Source organism: Pan troglodytes, chromosome 10 (genome assembly GCF_028858775.2).
Source record: "Pan troglodytes isolate AG18354 chromosome 10, NHGRI_mPanTro3-v2.0_pri, whole genome shotgun sequence".
NCBI classification, from domain to species: domain Eukaryota; kingdom Metazoa; phylum Chordata; class Mammalia; order Primates; family Hominidae; genus Pan; species Pan troglodytes.
The window spans coordinates 16,781,353-16,807,665 of record NC_072408.2 but is presented as its reverse complement, the minus strand read 5'-3'; the positions used below and the strand labels follow the sequence as shown (position 1 = coordinate 16,807,665).

Genomic DNA, 26,313 nt, shown 5'->3' with positions numbered 1-26,313 from the left:
GAAGTTGTCCTTGTGCAATTAAAATTCTAAAGATGTAAAAATCAAGTATTTCATATTAATAAAATATTAAAGTACTATGAACTTACCATAAATTTGACTCTGATTTGGCAATTACCTAAAGAAAATACAAGATACGTCTTGTAAACTAAATGATTCATCATTGAAAATAAATGTTAACACATTGTTTAACATCACTAGTTTTCTAGCTCCTTCTTTCAACATAAAATAAGCTTTAATGTAACTTATAAATGTATTCAATTAAAGAGTAACATTAAGGTGGAAAATATCATACATATGTTCACCTTGCTACTAAAACACAATACATAGAATATGTTGAGGTCTCCACTGTAGAATACGCAAGTCAATAAAATCAGCAAATAAAATTGACAAAAGGGGATTATTTCTCACTAAAAAAAGAAAATCATTTACACTTTGTCTTAAAGTTTTAAAGCAGGATATTCCAGTTTTAAGACAAAGAAATGACAAATATGTATACATATATATATATACGGGCAAGTGTTCTTTTGACATTAAAAGACCTAGGACAGGCTGAGCTCAGTGGCTCACAACTGTAATCCAAGCACTTTGAAAGACCAAGGCAGGTAGATTGTTTGACCCCAAAATTTTGAGACCAGCCTTGGCAACACGGTGTAACTCTGTCTCTACAAAAAATTCAAAAATTAGTCATGTATAATGGCACATGCCTGTGGTCCCAGCTGCTTGGGAGGCTGATGTGAGAGGATCGCCAGAGTTTGGGAAGCTGAGGCTGCAGTGAGCTATGATCATGCCACTGCACTACAGCCTGAGCAACAGAGTGAGACCTTGTCTCAATAAATAAATAAATAAATAAATAAATAACCTAGCACAAATTCTTTTAAGAGTGTGTATGTGTGTATATATAAATATTTTTTACAAATATCCTCCAGTAGTATGAAGTTGATTAGTACAATGGAGGAACAACATTTAACAGCTGTCCTATGCCTTAAGGGACATAAATCTTGATTGTCCATTCATAGATATTGTATTTAAAGGAACAATAACTTTACTCTATTCAATTTAGTAGCAACTTCTCCAGAATGGATTGCAGTCAGAAACTGTCAGATCTCTTTTGGGTGAGAACTTTGGAACGTTAAAAATTCTGTCTCTTAAAAATGAATGATGGTCAGGTAGTTGGATGCAGTAATTAGGATTTCTGTTTATTATAAGTAGAGATATTTTTTCTGGGTTGTCTACTAGTTTAGTTATAGAATAAGTCATCTCTTCCTCTGTGTTGATTGGAAACTTGGCGGATACACCTTCACTGATTTTACTGAAATTTACTGTTCCACTAAAGTAAGGGTAAAAAGAGAAGGAACAGAATAGAAAACTTTCAGTCTTCAGATTTAATGCTACCAACTCATTAGCAGACCCAGTTTTCAGAGTTACTAGAGGAGTAGAGATGTCTACAGATTTCTGACTAATGTCATCATTAGTTTTCTTTTTAAATTATGCTGTGGAGGAAAGTTAGTTATTTTACATAAGAGAGAAAGGGTTTGCTCTGAGAGAAGCAGCATATAACTTTCCCCCTCTATATTTTAATGTACCTTTTGAGTAGGGTTAGGAGCAGTGTTGGTGATATGGGTGGGAAGCAGGGAAATACTGGGCAGAAGAGGGCTGTCCCAAGCAAGAGCCACACATCCTCAAGCCTGGGACCACAGACCAAAATGAGAACATGCATTTCCTGCTTTCCCACTCACATGTTGCTTTTTGGCCCACCCCACACCCCATCCTCTACCCATAAAAACCACAGGCCCCATCACCAGAGTGGCAGAGCAGCAGAGCAGCGGAATAGCAGAGTGACAGAGAAAGAAAGAAAAGCAGCAGCAGCCGGATGTCAGAGAGAAGCAGTTTGAGCTCAGAGGGACAGCTTGATGGTGGGACCTCGGAGAAGAGTTTGTCTGAACTCCAGGGGAATACCACCTTCCCATTCCATCCACTTTCCAGCTCCCTATCCCGCTGAGAGCCACTTCCATCCCTCAATAAAATCCTCCACATTCACTACCCTTCAATTTGTTTGCATGACCTGATTCTTCCTGGACGCTAAACAAGAACTGAGGTACCAAGAAGGCAGGTCCAAAAGGCTGTCACCCTGACCCTCCACTGAGCTGTTAAATATTTAAGTCATCTGTGGATAGAAAAGCTAAAAGAGCACACTGTAACACTCACCCTCTGGGGCTTGAGGGGTCATGGGAACCCCCCTAGATGTTGCCATGGGGCAGCACAGAGTTCTACTCCTGCTGGCACACAGAAGCCCTCATCCTGGTCCCTACACCCACTCACCTGTGAGTTTCCCCTCCCATGAGGGGTTGAGAGCTGTGGGCTGAGTAAACAAGCCAACCCCTTTGCAACTCCTGCAAAGAGGCCAGGGAAGTATCCCATTTCATCAACACTCTTGGCAGGTGCCAATGTCCTCTCATCTTTTCTGCTTTTGCAAGAAAAAAAAGAAATTGATTTTTTATGTAGATTTGAAAACTTCAAGGTTTTAACTCCAAAATATTGTTTATATCTCCAAATTTAGCACAAATGGAGTTGTACCAGTCTCTCTCATTCTGGAGTAGGTTTTAGAAGATTAGTCAATGCACCTTCAGCCATGCTCAGTGCACTGTGTGCCTGATGCTTCATTCCTAGGTGAGAGTTTGGCCTAGGTGAGTAGTCATTCCAGCTCTCAGTACATACTTTCTTTTCATTGTATTTGAAGGTTTAGGATTGAATTTGTAGTCATCTATAAAATGGATGATTCTTTATACAAGAAGTAGTTGCAATTTTATCAATCCCTTCCAAAGGAGTAAAGAGAGCATCATTACACTGTGCCTTTTGCCTTTTTTTTTTTCCTTTTCTATGTTTGGGTTGATTTAATTTTGGGTTCAATATTGATGAAACAATTAATTTCCTTGGAACACCTTCATGATCAGTTTTACATACCTGATAATTTGATCATCTGCCAACTTCCATGACAACATCATTACTTTTGGAAACATCTCTTACATTGATCTCTGTTCTCCTAACCCCATTGTTCATATTATTTCCTGTGTTAATTGGATACTTATTTCATTTCATAATTCTCTTTATTTGAACCCAACAACTTCAAGATTCTTACACAATTGACTACCATCTCTTCGTTGTTTATATGATGTACCATAACATGTGGTTCTCCATCTGTCTTTATAGCTTCTTGTTTTACTCCTTGGAGTTTTGTGAGAAATCTCTAGCACCATTGTCAAGGACTTAGGATCTTTTTTTGGAGGGGGCCATATTTATCCTATCTCTTGGCATTGCACTCAGTTCATTTTTATCTATATCTCTTCAATTCTGGATTAAGTGTCTATTCCAAATTGTAGTGATGCTATAGCTTCATTAGACATTTTTGGGCAATCAGAGATAGAGGTTTCACTTGTCAGTATGAGGCAGAGCACTGTTCATAATTTCAGCAACACTTTGGGAATTCACTACGTAAGGTGCTACCCTTTGGATGTAGGCAAGTTCATGTTGCACGCTTTGGGAATGTAGGTTCAAAGGCAATAGATCTTTTGTCTTCTTAGGTGAATCTGATGGCAAGAGTTTGAAATATGCAGTTTGGGCATGATACTGAACCTCATAAAAGTCAGATAAGGCTTTCTTGTTAGATGTGTTGCAGGAGCACTTGCAGTTTGCTCCTGCTTTTTGTCATTTGGAAAAAACAACCTAATTTTAAAACTGTCAAGTGAAGTGTGATGGCTAATTTTATATGTCAACTTGATTGAGATAAGGTATACTCAGCAGGGAAAGCATTATCTCTGGATGTGTCTATGAGGGCCAGTGTGACAGAGCTCATATTTTATAAAAATGTTTTTTCTGTGATCTGATATTTCATGCAAATGAATCAACATTATTTTAACAAAGCTGTATTTTAGTTCTATTCTCTTTTGTTTGCAGAAAACTGATAAGAGAAGTACAATCATATTGGGCTTTAGATCTTAGCCTCCTGCCAAGGAAATTATGGAATCTTTGTGAATTGTGGTTGGTTACATAGTTTATAAGCCAGAGATTTAGTTTCCTCTTCTTACCTATGTAGGAAGTACAAGCTTCCTAGTATTCTCTTCTGCAAGCTAGAGAACCAGGAAAGCCAGTGGTGTAATCTAGTCTGAGTCGAAAGCCTTAGAACCAGGAAATGTCTTCCTGACCAATACATGAAGTATTATTAAAATATGCCTAAATAAAACAAAGCATAATTCTCAGTGTAAGGCCAAAGGTCTGAAACAGGGGAACTCCAATGTCTGAGAGTAGAAAGAAATGGATGCCCTAGCTTCAGAAGAGAATAAATTTACCCTACCTGACTTTTTGCTCTGTTTGGGTAGGACCTGCACGGATTGGATGATGCCTGCCAACATTGGTGAAGGTAGATCATCTTTACACAGCTTAGTGATTCCAACATCAGTCTCTTTCAGAAAAGCCCTCATAGACACATCCAGAGATAATGCTTTCCCTGCTGAGTATACCTTATCTCAGTCAAGTTGACATACAAAATTAGCCATCACACTTCACTTGACAGTTTTAAAGTGTTTTCAAAATGACTATTACTTAAAACAGAAAGCCAATCATCTTTTACATAATTGAGACCCACCCTGAAGAATAAGAGATAGCTGTAACATATTTACAGTTCGCTGCCTTTCAAAGTGTTTATTCAGAATTATACTAGAAGTAATTTCATGAAAATAATATTTTATTGTGCAACCTTTTCATTCTATTTCAATGAAAAGCAGGCATGAACATTACTCAAGCTTGAAATTTTACTGAAAAGTAAACATTTCAATTAAGCTTAAGGAAAAAAGAAATTTCCTGAGATTTCCAGTGTATACAGAAGTGTCTTTCCATTAAGAATAATTAAAAGTTAAAAAATATGCTGATAACTTGCCACAATTGACAGAATGCAGATTAATAGGATAAATGGCAAACAAATCTATAAAAATGCATGCAGAGAATCAGAGTGATCACCCCACCAAGCAATGGAGTATAGATGGTGATATACCCTTGTCCTTAGGGGAGAGGGAGATGGGGAAGTGTGGGTGATTTGGGGGGAATAGTAAATAATTTGGGGAGAACTTAATGGGGTGAAGATCACATAAATGGCCTGGGACAAAGTCTACTGGGCTTGCAGAGAAGACAATGGTTTGTGAGAAAAATCTATCCAGGTGGGTTAAGAGACTTCATTCTTTTTCCTACAATATGACTTCAGTTAATGAAAACCCATGGAAGGCACCAGAATTAACTGTTTTCTTATTTGGTGAGTCTGAACTTAAAGCAGATAAAGGAACTTCAGAGAACAACTTCCTCCTGTGCTCTGGGAAAACAGAGGATTAAGAAACAGAGGTTGAGGAGGAGGTCAGAGAGACCTCGAGTCTTCTTTAGTTCCACCTGTCAAATCACTATATGTTAGGGTATCCGTTTCTGAGCCCCAACAATAGTTTGGAAATATCTTCTCCCAATCTGTAAGTTGTCTCTTTACTCCATTAATTATTTCCTTTGCTGTGCAGAAACATTTTTTATTTTATGCAATTTCATTTGTTTATTTTCACTGTGGTTGCATCTACTTTTGAGGTCAAATCCAAAAATTATTGCCCAGACCAACGTTGTGAAGCTTTCTCCCTATATTTTCTTTTAGTAGTTTTACAGTTTAAGTCTTTAATCGATTTTCAGTTGGTTTTTATATATGGTAGGAGGTAAGGGTCCAATTTTATTCTTCTGCATGTGGATATACAATTTTCCCACCACCATTCATTGAAAAGACTATTTTTTCCCCATTGTGTATTCAACATTTAGGGACTGGGGCTGGGGAATAGAGAGATGTTCCCCACATGTCACAGAGTAGTAGGTTTCAGTTAAGAGGAATAAGCTTTTGAGATCTATTGCACAGCATAGTGACTATAGTTAATAATAGTGTATTGGATCTTTCAAAATTGTCAAGAGAATAAATTTCAAATGTTCTCACCACAGAAAATGATAAGTATGTGAGATGATGAAATGTTAGTTTGATTTAATCATTCCATAGTGTACACATATATCAGAACATCACATTGTATTCCATAATTATACAGTTGTCAGCTAAAAATTTAAAAAATAAAAATATCCTTTAAAAATGCAAATAGCAACTGCAGATAGAAATTTATCATGTATCTCCCAATGTGCTTTTTTATTGTATATACTTGATGTGTATAATGTGATGTTTTTATGTACATACACTTAATCTAATTAACATAAGCTTCATCTCACATACTTACATTTCTTTTTGTCTGTGTGTGTGGTAAGAATATCTAAAATCTGTCATCAAGTTTTCAGTACACAGTGCAATACTATTATAGTCCTCATACTGTATGTTAGATATCTAGACATACTCACCCTTTGTAACTGCAACTCTGTATCTTTTGACCTGTGTCTCTGTATTTTCCTCATCTCTGGTAACCACCATTCTACTCTATTTCTATGTATTTGGGTTTTTTTTTTTAAGTTTCACTATAAGTGAGATCATGCAACATTTTTTTTCTGTGTCTGGCTTATTTCACTTAGTATATATAATAAACCCTATAGGTTTATTTACATTGTTTCAAATAACAGTGCCGAGACCAGCTCAGTCGGGTAGATCCTAACCCAGCAGCGCCAGAGGAATTAAAGACACACACACAGAAATATAGAGGTGTGAAGTGGGAAATCAGGGGTCTCACAGCCTTCAGAGCTGAGAGCCCAGAACAGAGATTTACCCATGTATTTATTAACAGCAAGCCAGTCATTAGCATTGTTTCTATAGATATTAAATTAACTAAAAGTATCCCTTATGGGAAATGAAGGGATGGGCCGAATTAAAGGAATAGATTGGGCTAGTTAACTGCAGCAGGAACATGTCCTTAAGGCACAGATCGCTCATGCTATTGTTTGTAGCTTAAGAACGCCTTTAAGTGGTTTTCCACCCTGGGCGGGCCACGTGTTCCTTGCCCTCATTCCCATAAACCCACAACCTTCCAGCGTGGGTGTTATGGCCATCACTAACATGTCACAGTGCTGCAGAGATTTTGTTTATGGCCAGTTTTGGGGTGAGTTTATGGCCAGATTTTGGGGGGCTTGTTCCCAACATAACAGGATTTCTTTTTACAAGGCTGAATAATATTCTATTTTATATATATATATATATATATATATATATATATGTATATAATGTGTGTGTTTTATATATATGACAATTTCTTTATCCATTCATCTGTTAATGGTCACTTCAGTTAGTTCCATATCTTGGCTATTATGAATAAAGATGTGTTATAATAAACAGGAAAGCAGATATCTTTATGAGGTGGTGATTTCATTTCCTTTGGGTGTATATCTGGAAAAGGGATTGCTGGCTCATATGGTAGTTCTCTTTTTAATTTCTTTAGGAACCTCCATGCCGTTTTCTATAATGGCTGCACCAAACTGTGTTCCCACCAACTGTGTACAAGGGTTCCGTCTTCTCCACACTCTCACCAATGCTTGTTATTTCTTGTCTTTTTGATATAGCCATCTGATATGGTTTGGTTGTGTCTCCACCCAAATTTCACCTTGAATTGTAATAATCTCCACATGCAAAGGGCAGGGCCAGGTGGAGACAATTGCTTTATGGGGGCAGTTTTCCCCATACCTTTTTTTTTTTTACTTTATTAAAATACTGAGTTTTATTTCACGTGTATATTTTTGTCTCCCCACCATTTCCATGTCTGACCACTGCTACTACTATGTCCTATCATAGCATCCCATACATACTTAAAACCAGGCAAAGGGTGGAGTTCCATCTTTAAAAACTAAACAGGCATTTTGGACAACACATTTTTGGCAACAGAACCTGGACAACATTTATCAAACATGGTAGGGAAAGTTCTCACTCTGCATTATAAAAAGGACAGCCAGATATCAACTGTTACAGAAATGAAATAAGATGGAAAATTTTTAACAAATTGTTTAAACTATTTTCTTAAAGAGACTTCCTCCACTGCCAGAGATCTTGAATAGCCTCTTGGTCAGTCATCCAGAAGAAATTCTTCACATAATTGATGAACTTGGTTTCCACTTTGGGAAGAGAACCACCTTTTTCTATACTTGCTTGCATTTTTGCTTTAATGTCTTCTACAGAACTAGATCCTTTTGGTGTTTTAGGAGATTTTTCCTGTTTTTTGAAGGATTCTTGTCCTTTTGATCTTGGTGTTGATGATGGTTTTGAGTCTTTTCCATTCTGATTTGACTTTTGTGCATTTTTGGCTGGAGTGTCTCGTATAGATTTCTTCACTGGCGCTTTTTCTTCAGCTTCCTCATCATCATAATCACCATCATTATCTTCATCATCATCAGCAGCCCCAGCAGCAAGTTTTACTTTTTTCTGCCCACCTCCAGGGGCAGACTGCTTTCCAGATATACTTAAGAGTTTCACCTCCTCCTCTTCTTCATCTTCTGACTCTGCACCTTCCTTCACAGCTACTAAGTGCTGTCCACTAATATGCATTGGCCCTGAACCACACTTCAACCTTAAGTCCACTGGTGGTGTTATTTCAAAGCCCCCAAGAGAAACCGTTGGCTGTACAGACATTTTCAAAGTTGCCAGTGTTACTTTAATTGGACTGCCTTCGTAATCCATTGCCTCTGCTTCAACAATGTACAATTCATCCTTTGCACCAGCCCCTAAACTGACCATTCTTAAAGATAACTGGTGCCCATTTTCATCATTATCCACCTTAAAGTGATAATCTTTGTCGGCCTTTAGTTCACAACTGAAAAGATAGTTCTGGGGCCTCAGGGGGCTCATGTCCATGTCCATCCAATCTTCCATCGGGTGGCGGCACACACTTAGGTAGGAGACAAGGCAGACGAAGATAAATGAATGCTGCTCCAGAGAACAGCCACGCAGGACGGAATCACACCAGGGAGCCCCATACTGTTCTTGTCTCAAGATATCTGATGGTTGTATAAATAGGAGTTCCTGTGCACAAGTCCCCCTGCCTGCCACCATATAAGACATGACTTTGCTTCCCATTTGCCTTCTGTCATGATTGCAAGACCTCCCCAGCCATGTGGAACTATGAGTCAATTGAATCTCTTTTATTTATAAATTACTCAGTCTCGGGTATGTCATTAGCAGTGGGACAACAGGTAATATTAGCACCATGAAAACAGGTAATATTTTACTATGATTTTGATTTGTATTTTCCCAGTTATTAGTGATATTGAGCATATTTTCATATACCTGTTGGTATAAGAAATAAATTCTTTGCTCATTTTAAAATGGAGTTATCAGTTCCAATATGCTTCTAAAGATTAGTTGGGGCTTTGCTGTAATATCTAGACATGTATATCTGATTTGGAACAAATCCACTTCCTCTCTGTGTAGTGCCTGGCACTACTGGCACCTTTGTCATTCAAATAGGCACACTCTCCTGCTCCCAGGATAGGAAACCTGCAGGAGAAGAAGCAGAATCAGTTGGCCACTGAACATTTCTTCAAAAGCAGAGAGAATGAAGATGAGAAAATGAGAAAACTAACATTAATTCAGCCTCTAAAAATAATGCTGTTTTTCCTTGTGTAGTGGTGACTAATTAGTCAGTGGGCTTTGCTTAGCAGGAGATGTTATAAATCAACTATAGGAATACTGCAAAGTCCTGAATCAAACCTATTTCATGTCTGTAAGCAAAATATTCTTTCCAGTACATCCAAAGCCTTAGCTGGCTGATGGGAGAAGTCTGACACAGTTTTTCTTTACACAGTTTCCCAATATTTTGCTTCCTTAAATAACTGAAGACTCAGCAGCTATTTCTAAAAACCATGCTTGATTTTGTTCCTCCTACTTCCCTGGTGGTTTTAGTACTGAAACTGCAGTGCTATTTAGCTGAGTTTAGATGGCTTGGCACAGATATTTTAGGTCAGCATTTGGATTATAAATTTTTCCTCTTTGCTCATTGGAACCACTATCATCTATGATATAATTTGCTAATTGTTGAAACATGTTAGACCTTAATCATATAATATTTTACATTTCTTTAAGTGATGAGAAGTTAACAAAAACTGGTTAGTTAATAATATATTTGATCCTTAAAATATTTTGAGAGGCCAGGCATGGTGGCTCACACCTGTAATTCCAACATTTTGGGAGGCCGAGGTGGGAGGATTGCTTGAGCTCAGGAGTTCAAGATCAGCCCAGGCAACATAGTGAGACCCCATCGCTGAAAAAAAAAAAAAAAAAAAAAGCCAAGCAAGGTGGCACACACCTGTAGTCCCAGCTACTCAGGAGGCTGAGATGGGAGGCTCACTTGAGCCAGGGAAGTCAAGGCTGCAGTGAGCCATGATGGTACTACTGCACTCCAGCCTGGGTAACAGAGTAAGACCCTGTCTCTCAAAAATACAAACAAACAAAAAACCATTTTAAGAATTAGGTAGAGAAAATTTACTACTTCCATATTGTAAAATAAGAAATAAAAGTTAATTCTAGATATTTATGAAGCAGTCACAATGTGCAAGGCAGTGTAGATACAACAATGTATAAATGTACATGTTCTCTGATTTCTAAAACTTACCATCCCATCCAAGGTCAAAAGCTAATGAGAAAAAACTCATTTCAAACCTGCCAATGTCCAGTCTGGGGCTCTTTTTATTAAATAAAGTTATATTTCCAATATTGATGAATGTATTACAATAAAGTAGCTTTTCAAAACTGTCTCATCTCTCAGACAAACATTGAGTGAAATTGTGTGAATCCAATTTTTCCAGCATTATCTCAAATCTTTTTAGTAATCTGAAGATCCTATAAACATACAATTGAGATTAAATTTTCTAGTGCCAAACTTTACCCATTTTAAAATTTTAAAACTATTGTCTTATTTTAAATAATAGGTATAATTGCTGTCACTCATAATCTTTCCCTGATACATCAAAACCTCTGTTCCTCACATCAACCCTGTGAAATCAGGAGGACAAGTGCAATTTAATTTTGTTGTGGAGGTAAGGAACAGACTTAAAGATATTGTATGGTTTGCTTAAAATGAAAGTGTTTGAAAATGACATAGATAAGCCTGGAGCCAAGTTCACAGTCAGTCTCCCTCACCATGACAGGTCTTGGATTCATTCGAGGAACTTGTGAAACCTTTGCAACATACAAGTTGGCACCATCTTCTTTCATGACTAATCTTAAAATGAGAATTTTTTAAAGCATGTAACTAGAGAATACTTCAGATTTAATGCAAAGTAAATTCAAATACAAATATTACTGCCAGATTTTTAGAACTTACTGTCTTGTCCATTCAGTACCATTTATCCATTTCCATGGTTGGCCTTGTTCTCTGCTCAGCCCAATCCAGTGATCAGATGGGCCTTTATATCTCAACAGGAAATTCTTTCAGAAAACACAGAGATGATATTCATTAATCTAACATAACCCATCCTCTCCCAGAAATGTTGCTGCTATGCTATATTCTTAACTACTCGTAATTTTCTTCCTTTTGATTTTGTATTGTTTAGTAATACATACAGAATAGGTGTGCTATATTATCATACATATCAAAAGAAGATAATTTAAAACTGAGAGAAATTGTTGATAATTTGGTTACTTTTGTTTCTGTATTGTACTCCTTTGTATGACTCTTCTCCAATTTATCTATTATACTATCGGTTGACACCAGGGTTTTATCAAGTTTGGAATGTATGCTACTATGACATTCTTGGCACCTGTCCTAGAATAGAATTTTTAGGCCCCAGGATATGCTTTCTGTCAACTTTAAGAAATGACACCACCAGGCCAGGCACCTGTAATCCCAGTACTTTGGGAGGCCGAGGCAGGCGGATCACCTGAGGCCAAGAGTTTGAGACTAGCCTTGGCCAACATGATGAAGCCCCCTCTCTATTAAAAAAAATACAAAAATTAGCTGGGCATGATGGCATGCACCTATAATCCCAGCTATTTGGGAGGCTGAGGCATGAGAATCATTTGAACCTGGGAGACAAAAGTTGTAGTGAGCCAAGATCACGCCACTGCACTCCAGCCTGGACAATAGCGTGAGATTCTGTCTCAAAAAGAAACGAATGAACGAACGAAAGAAAGAGAAAGAAAGAAAGAGAGAGAGAGAAAGAAAAGACACCAAACTAATGTAAGTGTACCAAATTATCCTCACAACAGCAGCAGCATAGGCTGGTTTCCTTTGCTGTGTTTCCTTGTCAATGTGTACTGTCCTTTTTATGATTACAAGTTCTGAATTTTAATGCAATTAAATATATAGACAATTTTCTTTATTAGTAGTAAATTTAGGGACTTATTAGGTAAATCTTTTACTCTTTCAAATCATAAAGATGACTTCTATTTTTGCTTTACTTTTTTTAGTTCCTTACAGTGTACCGTTAGGCTATGGATTTGAGATCTTTCTTCTTTTTTAGTTAACTGTTCACAGCTATAAATTTCCCTCTTAGAACTATGTTCAGTGTATACCATAAACGTGCTATTTGTATTTTTACTTCATTTGTCTCAAGGTATTTTCTAATGTCCCTTGTGATTTCTTCTTTGACCAATGGCTGTTGAAGAGTGGGTTTTTAAATTTCTACATATGCATGACTTTTCCGGTTTTTCTAGTTATTGATTTCTAGCTTCATTCCATTGTAATCGCAAAAGATACTTTTTATGACTTCAAATTTTCAAACTTATTAACACTTGTTTTGTGGCCTAACATATGGTTTATTTTTAAGAATGTTCCATGTGCATTTGAGAAGAATTAATATTCTGCTCTTGTTGGGTAGATTCTTCTGTATATGCCTGTTAGGGATAATTGGTTTATAGTGTTGTTCAATTTTTCTATTTCCTTATTGATCTTATGTCTAGTTGTTTAATCTCATGTTGAAAGTGGAATATTTCATTCTCCAACTTTTCATAGAACTGTTCTTTTCTCCCTTAAATTATAGCAATTATTGCTTCATATATTTTGAGGCTGTATTATTAAGTACATATATTTCATAACATAATTATTTGGCTATGTCAAAATTTTTGTCAATGCATAATGCCCTTCTTTTTCTCTTGTAAATTTTACTTTAGTTTATTTTGTTTGACAAAAATATAGCCACTCGGCACTATCTTGGTTACTACTGTTTGTATGGAATATCTTTTTCAGTCCTTTTACTTTCAACTTCTTTGTGTCCTTATATCTAAGGCAAGTCTCTTATAGACAGCATGTAGATGAGTCTTGTTTTTCTTTTTAATTTATTTTAGTTTTTAGCCAACTTGTCAGTCTCAGCCCTTTAATAGGATGGCTTCATCCTTTTCTATTTAATGTGATTACTAAAACAAGATTTACTTTTGCCATTTAATCATTTGTTTTCTCTATATCTTATATGTCTTTGTTTCTCAAGTTGTCTGTTACTGACATTTTTTGTATTTAATTGGTTTTTTATAGTGTATTGTTTTTCTTTTTTCCTTTTCTGCATAATTTTGGTAATTTTATTAGTGGTTACCTTGAGAATTATAATTAGCATCTTAAACTTGTAACAATATAATTTCATAATATCAACATAGCTTCAATAACTATGCAAACATTTTGATCCTATATGTCTTCATCCCTCCTGCTTCATAAGATTGTCACAGATTGCATCTTTATACATTATATGACCACTATCATAGATTTATAATTTTTATTCATTTGCCTATGAAATTATAGATAAATATAAATATAGAAAGCTATAAACAGGAGAAGTTATAAACTATATGACACATGTAGTAATTCTGGGTTTTATATTTACCTCTATTGTTACTTTTATGAATATTCTTTATTTTGGAGGCTCTGAATTGCTGTCTAGTGTCCTTTCAGTTCAGCCTAAAAGGTTTCCTTTAGCATTTTCTGTAGCACATGTCTACTGGTAATAAAATCCCTTAATTATTGGTTATCTGAAAATGTGTTACTTTTTCCTTCATTCTTGAAGGACAACTTTGCTATACATAGAATTCATGTTTGGCAGTTTTATTTTTTCTTTCAGACATTTATATATGCCATTCCACTACCTTCTGATCTCCATGGTTTCTCAGAGAAAATCAGCTATTAATTTTATTCAGGGTCTTATGTAAATGATGAGTTGCTTCATTCTGACTGCTTTCAAAATTCTCTCTTTGGATTTTGTCAACTTGACTATATTTTTTCTCAATGTAGATCTCTTTAAGTTTACCCTTTTGGAGTTCATTGAGCCTCTTGGATGTATATATTTATGTATTTCCTCAGATTTTGGAAAGTTTTGTTCATTATTTCTTTAAGTGTATTTCTCTGCTTCTCTTTCTCTTCTCTTTCCTGGATTTCTACAGTACATATGTTAGTATGTTTGCTGATGTCCTACAGGTTCCTTAGAATTTATTTATCTTCATTCTTTTTCTTTGTTTTTCTTAGTCTGGATTGTTTCAATTATCTTATTTTCAAGTTTTCTGATCTCTTACTTCTCAAATCTGCTGTTGAACTTCTTCATTGAGTTTTTAAAATTATTTTAAAATTTCAGTCATTGTACTTTTCAGCTCTGGAATTTTTGCTTGGTTCTTTTTTACAATTTCTACCTTTATATTGATATTCTAATTTTGTTCATTTATTATGTTTTCGGTTTCCTTTAGCTTTTTGTCTAGTTTCCTTTAACTCATTGGTTATACTTAAGACAGCTGATTTAACATTTTTGACTCATATTTTTAATATCTGAGCCTCTTCAGGGATAGTTTCTGTCAGATTACTTTTTTTTCCTGTGAATGAACCATACTTTTCTTTGCATGTTTTGTAATTTTTTTTTGAGAACTGGACATTATGAGTACTATGTTGTGGTAACTCTGGTAACTTAATTATTTTGCTCTTCAGGGATTGTCAAATCTTGGTTGTTGTGGCTCAGAGTCATTTGGTCATGATTTTTTCCCAACTATTTTTATTCTCTGTTGTGCATGGTCATTGAAATCTCTGTTCTGTTATCTCTGCTGTCAGCCAGTTATCTAATAAAAATTGTCTTAAATGACTGCTTCCTAAAGGGAGGAAAAACACATACTATTTATTTAAATCCTTGGGAAGCCACTTCAGCTGATGAGGACTGATGCAATGATAGCCCACTTCTGTGTCTGCCCCTCAGCATTCAAAGGCAGAAATCAGCAATAACCCTGATATTTGGACAAAAAGGTGCTTATTGTTCACCCTGGCTGCAGGAATTCATTACAAGAACATGGGCAGCAGTTCCCATGGATCCCTGCAATAATGGGGTGTGGAAAATAGTTATTATTGAGTGGAAAGGCTGAAATTCACCAACATTAACCAAAATTTATCATCCTCTTTATCTAACTCTTCCCTTGATGCTTCCAGTGTTTAACTAGACTCGAGAATTCCAAAATAGTTACTTCAGACAGTTTTTGACAGTTCAATAGTTTTCTCAGTGGAGGAACAGATTTCTGTAGCTTTTTAGTCTACCAACCTCTATGACATCATTCTTGCTTGACTTATTGTTTTTATTTTATTATTTTTTTGAGATAGAGTCTCACTCTGTTAGGCTGGAGTACAGTAGCATGATTTCAGCTAACTGTAGGCCTCCACCTCCCAGGTTCAAGCAATTCTGCTGCCTCAGCCTCCTGAGTAGCTGGAATTACAGGCATATGCCACCATGCCCAGCTAATTTTTGTATTTTTTAGTTGAGATTGGGTTTCACCATGTTGGCCAGGCTGATCTCAAACTCCTGACCTCAAGTGATCCACCCACCTTGGCCTCCCAAAGTGCTGGGATTACAGGCATGTACCACTGCTCCTGGCCTTGTTTGATTTATTTTGAAACAATGTTGCTAATTTCGTACAAACTTAAAATTGGGTTTCTACCAATACTTTTCTAATCCTTATTTGCACAGTTCTGGCTCACAAGTCAAAGAAGGCTCTGGCTTGCTTGCCCTCTGGGCCTGTTCCTGCCACGAATATTAAGGTAATTTTAGATGGTTCACTGTAAAATATAATACATGCTAGGTTACTCTTTCGTTATGCAAAAAAAAAAAAAAAAAATCAATGTAAAAGCAGATGTCTAAACCTACCTCTTAGATAATTTCACAGGAAAACATATCCTTGTAGGGCTGAATCTTTGATTCTGGCCAGAACTATTTTCTTACCAGTTCCTGGAAGCTTTCAACCTGAGCAAGAGCAGCATCTTGTGAGTCACAAAACCTCTGACTTGATGTCCAGTTCTTGGTGTCATCAGAAAAATAGAAACACTTTCTTTGAAAACCAATCCAGCTTTCTGGGCATGCAGCTTGAAGACATACTGATGGCTCTTGATGGCAGTTAGCTCTTATTGCTGAAAATAAAATAAAAATAAATAAAATAAAAATTTCTTACTTTTATATTGTATTGTATAAATTACCAAGTGCTAATATACTTTCTGACACTCCTGTTAAGTATTAAGTGTATTATTTTCATTTTTCAAATGAGAAATATGATGCTAAATATAATTGCATACATTACACAGCAAATGGCAAAACTGAGATTCAAACTCATGCCTTCAGCAGGGGGTGAGCTGAAAAAGGAGTTATTAGTAACTTAAGCTTGCTCTGGGCCATGTATCTATTTGGCTCTCAACAGTGTTACCCTTTCTTAAAATATTAGATACATTAATGATAGCATTTGATCAGCTTTGGAGAACAGATAGTTCTCCAAGTGCTCTAGATTAGGGGTCCCCAACCCCTAGGCCATGGATCAGCACTGGTCCATGGATGAGTCAGGAAGCAGGCTGCACAGCAGGAGGTAAGCAGCGAATGAGTAAGTGAAGCTTCATCTGTATTTACAGCCACTCCCCATCACTCACATTACCTCATGAGCTCCACCTCCTGTCAGATCAGCAGTGGCATTAGATTCTCATAGGAGGGCAAACCCTATTGGGAACTTCTCATGTGAGGAATCTAGGTTGTGGGCTCCTTGTGAGAATGTAATGCCTGATGAACTGTCACTGTCTCCCATCACTCACAGATGGTACCATCTACTTTCAGAAAAACTAGCTCAGGGTTCCCACTGATTCTACATTATGGTGAGTTGTATAATTATTTTATTATATATTATTACACAATGTAATAATAATGGAAATAAAGGGCACAATAAAATTAATGCACTTAAATTATCCCCAAACCATTCCTTGACCCCAGTCCATGAAAACGTTGTCTTTCACAAAACTGGTCCCTCATGCCAACAAGGTTGGGGACTGCTGCTCCAGATGACTTGGTAAAATGAAGGGCAGGATAGAGATGCCTTATGTGAATAAGGTTTCTTGATGTGAAAAAGCCTTGTATATGTCTAAATACTACCATAAATATGAAATAAGTTGTTGTACAGTGAACTTCCTTCCACTAAGGAGATTTAGTGAGGTTTTCTACACTTTGAAGGCAGCAATACTTCACTGGACAGGCTTTTCTGACCCACTTCTTATATAATCAGGAGAAATGCTCTCTTCATGTGGGATCGAGATGAATGAATGTCTCTCCAGATAGTTGTCACTGAGCCCCTAGTAGCTACCAGTTCATCTTCCATTATATAACCACCTTCTACCTTCAACTCAATGGTTCTGAAAGTGTCTATGATAGACCAGAATGCTGGGTATTCATAGAATCATTACTATCAATTGGCACCATTATCCTTGGATTTGGCTCTTGCGAGATGAGAAATCACTCTTGGTTATGAATAATAACTGGTGTAATCTGAATGTCAAATCATAACATGAGGCAAACGTGTATTGTATCTGGTTTGGTATCACAAACAAGGTACCAAATTATAACTATTAAAATGTAATTTCTTGAACCAGACCATAAGGCAGGATGACTTTCCCCAAATCTGTGCATATTTGTTGTGCTATCACTGCTCCTGTATCAACCAATTTAAAGAAAACGACCAGACCAGAGAGGGCAAGATGGCTGATTAGGAACAGCTCTGGTCTGCAGTTCCCAGTGAGACCAATGCAGAAGGCAGGTGATTTCTGCATTTCCAACTGAGGTACCAGGATCATCTCACTGGGACTGGTTACACAAGTGGGTGCAGCCCACAGAGGGCAAGCAGAAGCAGGGTGGGGCGCTGCTTCACCCAGGAAGCACAAGGGGTGGGAGAACTCCCTCCCCTAGCCAAGGGAAGTTGTGAGGGACTGTGCTGTGAGGTGCTATCTGGCCCAGATACTACGCTTTTCCCACGGTTTTTGCAACCCACAGACCAGGAGATTCCCTGGAGTGCCAACACTATCAGAACCCTGGGTTTCAAGCACAAAACTGGGTGGCGATTTGGGCAGTCACCAAGATAACTGCAGGAGTTTTTTTCATACCCCAGTGGTGCCTGGAACCCACTGAGACAGAATCATTCACTCTGCTGGAAAGGGGGCTGAAGCCAGGGAGCCAAGTGGTCTTGCTCAGTGGGTCCAATCCCCACAGAGCCCAGCAAGCTAAGACCCACTGGCTGGAAATTCTTGCTGCCAGCACAGCAGTCTGAAGTGGACCCCAGATGCTCAAGCTTGGTGAGGGGAGGTGCATCCGCCATTACTGAGGCTTGAGTAGGTGATTTTCCCCTCACAGTGTAAACAAAGCCCTGGGGGAAGTTCGGACTGGGCAGAGCCCACCACAGTGCAGCAAAGCCAGTGCAGCAAAGCCACTGCAGCCGGACTGCCTCTCTAGATTCCTCCTCTCTGGGCAGGGCATCTCTGAAAGAAAGGCAGCAGCCCAAGTCAGGGGCTTATAGATAAAACTCTTATCTCCCTGGGACAGAGCACCTGGGGGAAAGGGTGGCTGTGGTCACGGCTTCAGCAGACTTAAACATTCCTACCGGCCAGCTCTGAAAAGAGCAGTGGATCTCCCAGCACAGTGCTTGAGCTCTTCTGAGGGAAAGACTGCCTTTTCAAGTGGGTCCCTGACCCCCATGCCTCCTGACTGGGAGACAACTCCTAGCAGGGGTTGATAGGCACCTCATACAGGACAGCTCAGCTGGCATCTGGTGCATGCCCCTCTGGGATGAAGCTTCCAGAGGAAGGAGCAGGCAGCAATCTTTGCTTTTCTTCAGCCTTTGCTGGTGATACCCAGGCAAGGAAGAAATGGATAAATTCCTGGACACATACACCCTCCCAAGACTAAACCAGGAAGAAATCAGATTCCTGAATAGACCAATAACAGGTTCTGAAACTGAGGCAGTAATTAATAGCCTACCCAACCAAAACAAGCCCAGGTCCAGACAAATGCACTGCCGAATTCTACCTGAGGTACGAAGAGGAGCTGGTACCATTCCTTCTGAAATTATTCCAAACAATAGAAAAAGAAGGAATTCTCCCTAACTCATTATATGAGACCAGCATCATCCTGATACCAAAACCTAGCAGAGATATAACAAAAAAGAAAATTTCAGGCCAATATTCCTGATGAACATCAATGCAAAAATCCTCAATAAAATACTGGCCAGCCGAATCCAGCAGCACATCAAAAGCTTATCCACCACGATCAAGTCAGTTTCATCCCTGGGATGAAAGTCTGGTTCAATATATGTAAATTAATAAATGTAATCCATTACATAAGCAGAACCAATGACAAAAACCACATGATGATCTCAATAGATGCAGAAAAGGCCTTTGATAAAATTCAACACCCCTTCATGATAAAAACACACAATAGACTAGGTATTGATGGAACATACATTAAAATAATAAAAGCTATTTATGACAAACTCATAGCGAATATCATACTGAGTGGCCAAAAGCTGGAAGCATTCCCTTTGTAAACTGGCACAAGGCAAGGATGCCCTCTCTCACCACTCCTATTCAATATAGTATTGGAAGTTCTAGTCAGGGCAATCAGGTAAAAGAAAGAAAGAAAGAAAGTGTATTCAACAGGAAGAGAGGAAGTCAAATTATCTCTGTTTGCAGATGACAGAATTGTATATTTAGAAAACCCCATTGTCTCATCCCCTTAAAACTTATTAAGCTGATAAGCAACTTCAGCAAATTATCAGGATACAAAATCAATGTGCAAAAATCACAAGCATTCCTATACACCAATAACAGACAAACAGAGAGCCAAATCATGAGTGAACTCCCATTCACAATTGCTGCTAAGAGAATAAAATACCTAAGAATACAACTTACAAGAGATGTGAAGGACCTCTTCAAGGAGAACTACAAATCACTGCTCAAGGAAATAAGAGATGACACAAACAAATGGAAAATCATTCCATGCTCATAGATAGGAAGAATCAATATTATGAAAATAGTCATATAGCTCAAAGTAATTTATAGATTGAATGCTATTCCCATCAAGCTACCATTGACTTTCTTCACAGAATTAAAAAAAAAAAAAACTTTAAATTTCATATGGAACCAAAAAAGAGCCTGTATAGCCAAGACAATCCTAAGCAAAAAGAACTAAGCTGGAGGCATCATGCTACCTGACTTCAAATTAAACTATAAGGCTACAGTAACCAAAACAGCATGGTGTTGGTACCAGAACAGATATATTGACCAATGGACAGAACAGAGGCCTCAGAAATAACACCCAACATCTACAACCATCTGATCTTTGACAAACCTGACAAAAACAAGCAATGGGGAAAGGATTCCCTATTTAATAAATGGTGTTGAGAAAACTGGCTAGCCATATGCAGAAAACTGACGCTGGACCCCTTCCTTACACCTTATACAAAAATTAGCTCAAGATGGATTAAAGACTTAAACATAAGACCTAAAACCATAAAAACCTGAGAACAAAACCTAGGCAATACCATTCAGGACACAGGCATGGGCAAAGGTTTTATGATTAAAACACCAAAAGCAATTGCAACAAAAGCAAAAATTGACAAGTGGGATCTAATTTAACTAAAGAGCTTCTGCACAAAAAAAAAAAAAACAAAAAAACTATCATCAGAGTGAACAGGCAACCTACAGAATGGGAGACAAATTTTGCAATCTATCCATTTGACAAACAGCTAATATCTAGAATCTACAAGGAACTTAAAAAAATTTACAAGAATAAAACAAAAAACCCTATCAAAAAATGGGCAAAAGATATGAACAGACACTTCACAAAAGAAGACATTTATGTGGCCAACAAATATATGATAAAAAGCTCATCATAACTGATCATTAGAGAAATTCAAATCAAAACAACAATGAGATACCATCTCATGCCAGTTACAATGACAATCATTAAAAAGTCAGGAAACAACAGACGCTGAAGAGGATGTAGAGAAATAGGAACACTTTTACACTGTTGGTGGGAGTGTAAATTAGTTCAACCATTTTGGAAAATACAGTGTGGCAATTCCTCAAGGATCTATAACCAGAAATACTGGGTCTATACCCAAAGGATTATAAATCATTCTACTATAAAGACACATGCACTCGTATGTTTATTGTGGCACTGTTCACAATAGCAAAGACTTGGAACCAACCCAAATGCTCATCAATGATAGACTGGATAAAGAAAATGTGGCACATATACACCATGGAATACTATACAGCCATAAAGAAGAATGAGTTCATATTCTTTGCAGGGAGACAAATGAAACTGGAAACCATCATTCTCATCAAACTAACACAGGAACAGAAAACCAAATACTGCAGGTTCTCACTCATATGTGGGAGCTGAACAATGAGAACACATGGATGCAGGGAGCGGAACATCACACACTGAGGCGTGTTGAGGGTTGGGGGGCAACGGGAGGGATAGCATTAGGAGAAATACCTAATATAGATGATGGGTTGATAGGTGCATCAAACCACCATGGCACGTGTATACCTATGTAACAAACCTGCGGGTTCTGCACATTTATCCCAGAACTTAAAGTATAATTTAAAAAACAAGTTAGGGACCAGAGCTATAACTACAAAGCTCTATTAGGAATTTTTAGAACTAAAGCCAATCTAAATAACTCGATTTAAATGGGGAAATACCACACTTGAATAGTTAACTAACAATCTAAATGTTAAATAAAACATAAAAATGATATAAAGTAATACATAATAACACATTTAAAAAAAGAAAGAAAGAAAATGACCAGATTAGAAGATGGCTCCAGCTATTGGCTCCACACAAGAAATCATTTCCAGTCAAAGTGCTAGCTGAAAGGAAGAGAAACACATAATGGATAATAAAGGAAAACAGTCATAAGTGTCAATTTCATATGCTTACTGTAAAAAAAAAGGGCTATAAATTTAAATTATATTTCAGAATACATTCCCTTGATTAATATTGAGGTACTTACAGACTACAGAAATTGTCTCTTTCCAATTTTTTCTTTCTTAAATAGTTACAATTAGTTGACTTAAATCTCTGAAATAAAAAAATTATTTTTGCTTCATAAATGTATAAAGTATATTATCTGTGGTTTCAAAATGCCAAAAGATAATAAGCAAAAGATTTGCAAATGAATAGAAATTATTTAGAGTGTTATATGGAATGCTCCAAGTATTGCTGACTCTTAAGTTACGTAAGCAGTATTTGAAGGGTCTCTCTGAAATTACTTCAGAATGTAGTAACAGGGGGTAGATTTTAGGTTGATATCCAGATTGGCATGAGGTTTGGGGAAAGTGCTTTTGTAGTTTTCTATGTCTTAGCTTGGTCTATATTAGATGCACTGCAAGCATGTTTTGAAGTACAAGATAATTTTTATAGCTAATTGCTTTTAGGGTACAATCACTAAAAGGAGTTTGTTTTCTAGGAAGATGGGCTACATATGCTAAAAAAAACAAGGGCCAGAACATGCTCAAATAGCTAGGAAGAAAGAACAGGCTGCCTGTGATGTTATACAGCCACTTAGTAGTTTTGTGTACTTTAAACCATCTGTTTTGCTATTTTTCATGAAACAAGGTTGTTGTGGAGGTAAAATTAACCATGTCCCTAGATTGGACAAGAGACTATTTTTCAGTTTACTATTTTTTTTAATTTTTGCATCAATATTCTTAAGGAATAGTGGTCTGTCTTCTACCTTCTGAAGACTCTGATCATCTCACTGAACTTGGAATAATGTGAACCCTATTTACCTAATTAAAATTTTTGGTGCCACTTAAAAAGTTACTGGAGTTTAACTCAGTTAGTGAGACAATATATTAAAAGCTGTAAAGAATAACAAAATTATTCAGATTCTTCCTCTTCTTTTTACAAGTATAATTCTCTCTAGATGAATAAAGATTACAGTTCACTTACCGCTTAAAGCAGCAACCATTCCACACACTATGATTGTCAGAAACATGATTAAGAAAAATAAGCGCCAAATTAAGGTAGCTTTAATAGAATGCTCTTTTGAATGCAGACAACCTGGAAAAAATTATTGAAAAACATTTTAACAATTAAATACAGACATAATACTGCCAGAAACATTAAGCATCAAAATGTTATTTTTATTTAATTCATTCGCTTTTCACTAGAGGATGCAAATGACCTGTCATCTTATGAACTTACTATTCTATCTCCAGAATTTAATCATTTTCCAAAGTTAAAAGAATTGATTTTAACTTTCCAGCTACCATATTCAAGTTACCCTTTCAACTGGAGAGATTCATGTCAACTAAACCACAGGAATGAAATCAACAAAATCCAAGTAACTGGAAATTCAACATAGCATATTATTCTGATTCCTGTCTAAAAATGTAAAGAATTTTTAAATGATATTAAGAGGAAATCTATCGATTAAAATAGACTTAAAAGGCATTGTTTTGGAGGAAAAAAGGCAAAACTGGAGTGATAAAGTGATTATTGTAGAGGTCAAATTAGTGTTATTCTTGGAAGGATAGGAGAGTGAATAGTTAAGAATACATGGAGGGCCTCTGAGCCACATAACAAGGATCTTTCTCAGACAATGTTAGCAGTTGTATTAGTCCATCCTCACTGCTATGAAGAACTGCCCAAGACTGGATAATTTAAAAAGGAAAGAAGTTTAACTGACTCACAGTTCTACATGGCTGGGGAGGCCTCAGGAAACTTACAATAATGGTGGAAGAGGAAGCAAATGTGTTCTTCTTCACATGGCAGCAGGAGACAGAAGTGCCTAACAAAGGGGTAAAAGCCCCTTATAAAACCATCAGATATCATGAAAACTCACTCACTATCACAAGAACAGCACGAGGGTAACCAACTCCATGATTCAGTTATCTCCCACTGGGTCCCTCCCATGACAAGTGGGGATTATGAGAACTACAATTCAAGATGAGATTTGGGTGAAGACACAGCTAGGCCATATCAGGAGTCAACAAAGGTGTTTATCTTATAATAATTAATCAAGCTACATATTTGTATTGTATAATTTCCTGTAGTTGTGTTATATTTCAAAATGTATTAGGTTATCTAAAACCTCTTATGAAGTTCATTATTGGAACCCTGTTCTGACACAATCTCTTGCATACAATTCACACTTCTAGTTAATTTATCTAGGTTTGTCCTTAGCTAAATAGGCATATTTTTCTCCAACATTCCCCCCAACACTAGAGAGATCAGCAAGCTTTACATTGATGTTTCCCAAGATATTTGTCTTAATCAATAGATTTTAGTTTTTATCAGTTTAAGTTGACAGAAATACTGAATTAAAAATATAGAGTTCACATATGCCCCTGTACCCCCTTTATCAAAGATTTAAGAAATCATAAGAGAATCTAGAGGAAAATAAATTCTACATGTAGAGAAACAAAGATAAAAATGACATTTACATTCTTCTCAAAAACCATGCAAGCAAGAAGACAGTGGAAACAAATATTTAAAGTATTAAGAGAAAAAACCTTATCAACTTAGAATTCTTTAGCCGAAAAAATTCTTCAAAGTGAATGAGAAACAAACACTATTTTGGAGAAACATTGAGATAACTTGTTGCCAGTAGACTTGTCTTATATCAAAAAACAAAAAAGTTAAATGCAATTATTTTAAAAGGAAAGAGAATTATACAGGTTAGAAACCTAAATTATATGAAAAAGGAACAATATAAAAAATAAGTGAAGGTAAAATAAAACTATTTATTTTTCTTATTCTTAATTGATCTAACAAATGGCAGTTTGTTCAAAATAACAATAGTAGCAATATATTTAATTATGTGTGCTTATGTATACATCTTTTATATATATTTATATGCTTATGTATTCTTACATGTAAATAAAATAAATAACAGAAATGACACATGGGATAAAAGCAGAGAATTAGGATGTTTTTATTATAAGGTACTCACAGTACCTGTGAAATGGTATAGTATTATTTGAAAGCAAACTTATGTTAGTTGTGAGTGTATATTGCAAACACTAGGGTAACCACTAAAATCACATTTTTAAAGTATAATTGATATACTAAGAATGAGAAAATATGGAACTTTATAAATGCTAAGTTAAAAACTAAAAATGCAGGAAAAAAATGGAAGACATGGCTGGGTGTTGTAGCTTACACTTATAATCCCAACCCTTTGAGACACTGAGGCAGGAGGATCATTTGAGGCCAGAAGTTCAAGACCAGCCTGGGCAACGTAGCAAGACTCTGTCGCTACAAAAATTAAATAAAAATTAGCCAGGCTTTGTGGCACATGCCCGTAATACCAGGTACTCAGGGCTCAGGTAGGAGAATCACTTGAGCCTAGGATTTCAAGGGTACAGGGAGCTATGATTATACCACCACACTCTAGCCTAATGAACAGAATGAGACTCTGTCTCTGAAAAGAAGAGAATGAAAAACAAAAATAGAAACAAAGAACAAAGGCAACAAATAGAAAACAGAAATATGGTAGATATTTAATCCACCTATATTAATAATCATTTTAATATCAATGATCTAAATGCACCAATTAAAAATCAGAGATTAAACTAAATGATGTCTGCAGGAAATGCACTTTAAATATAAAGACACACAAATTAAAAGTAAATGGATCATGAATATATATATGTATTATATCATACTGGCACAAACAAAAGAAAGCAGGAGAAGCTATACAAATTTCAAACAGAACAAACCTCAAAGCAAGGAAATTTATCAGGAATGAAGAAAAGCATTGCATAATGGTATAAGAATTAGCTTTCCAAGAAACTATGTTATGCTTCCGCATAACAAACCTAAATGTGCACGCACCTAACAAGAGAGTATTTAACTACGTGAGGCAAAAATTAATAGAACTGCAAGGAGAAATCGATGAATTCATTATCATAGTTGGAGATTTCAACAACACTCTATTGGAAATGCACAGATCCAGCAGAGTACAGTGGCTCATGACTGTAATCTCAGCACTTTGGGAGGCCCAAAAGGCTGGATTATTTGATCTCAGGAGTTCAAGACCAACCTGAGCAATGTGGTAAAATCTGT

General features: G+C 36.7%; 2 protein-coding genes across 18 annotated transcripts in view; both read right to left on the bottom strand.

The window, feature by feature from the left end:
• LOC134806925 (C-type lectin domain family 2 member D) overlaps nt 1-26,313 on the bottom strand; it is a 78,875-nt gene that overhangs the window by 31,685 nt on the left and 20,877 nt on the right. For 4 of the 17 annotated variants that reach the window (XM_063786310.1, XM_063786302.1, XM_063786311.1 and 1 more), the window contains 4 exons: nt 23,194-23,304; nt 16,153-16,337; nt 11,307-11,410; nt 10,901-11,204 (listed from right to left, as the gene is read on the bottom strand). In XM_063786310.1, the coding sequence (XP_063642380.1) occupies nt 11,033-11,204; nt 11,307-11,410; nt 16,153-16,337; nt 23,194-23,239 (507 nt within the window). In that variant the 5' untranslated portion in view covers nt 23,240-23,304 and the 3' untranslated portion in view covers nt 10,901-11,032. Of the gene's footprint in view, nt 1-86; nt 116-7,863; nt 9,482-10,289; nt 10,414-10,675; nt 11,205-11,306; nt 11,411-16,152; nt 16,338-23,193; nt 23,305-23,936; nt 24,219-26,313 lie in introns of those variants that run through there. The other 13 variants (XM_063786305.1, XM_063786303.1, XM_063786304.1 and 10 more) reach the window with 12 other exon arrangements.
• On the bottom strand, nt 7,864-9,061 carry LOC134807546 (nucleophosmin-like). Its single transcript, XM_063786300.1, has one exon. It carries the CDS (start codon nt 9,059-9,061, stop codon nt 8,009-8,011), a length of 1,053 nt encoding a protein of 350 aa, XP_063642370.1. The 3' UTR covers nt 7,864-8,008.

Coding starts and splice junctions, on each gene's coding strand:
- LOC134807546 (XM_063786300.1), bottom strand. CDS start 9,061: ATGGGAAGCAAAGTCATGTCTTATATGGTGGCAGGCAGGGGGACTTGT.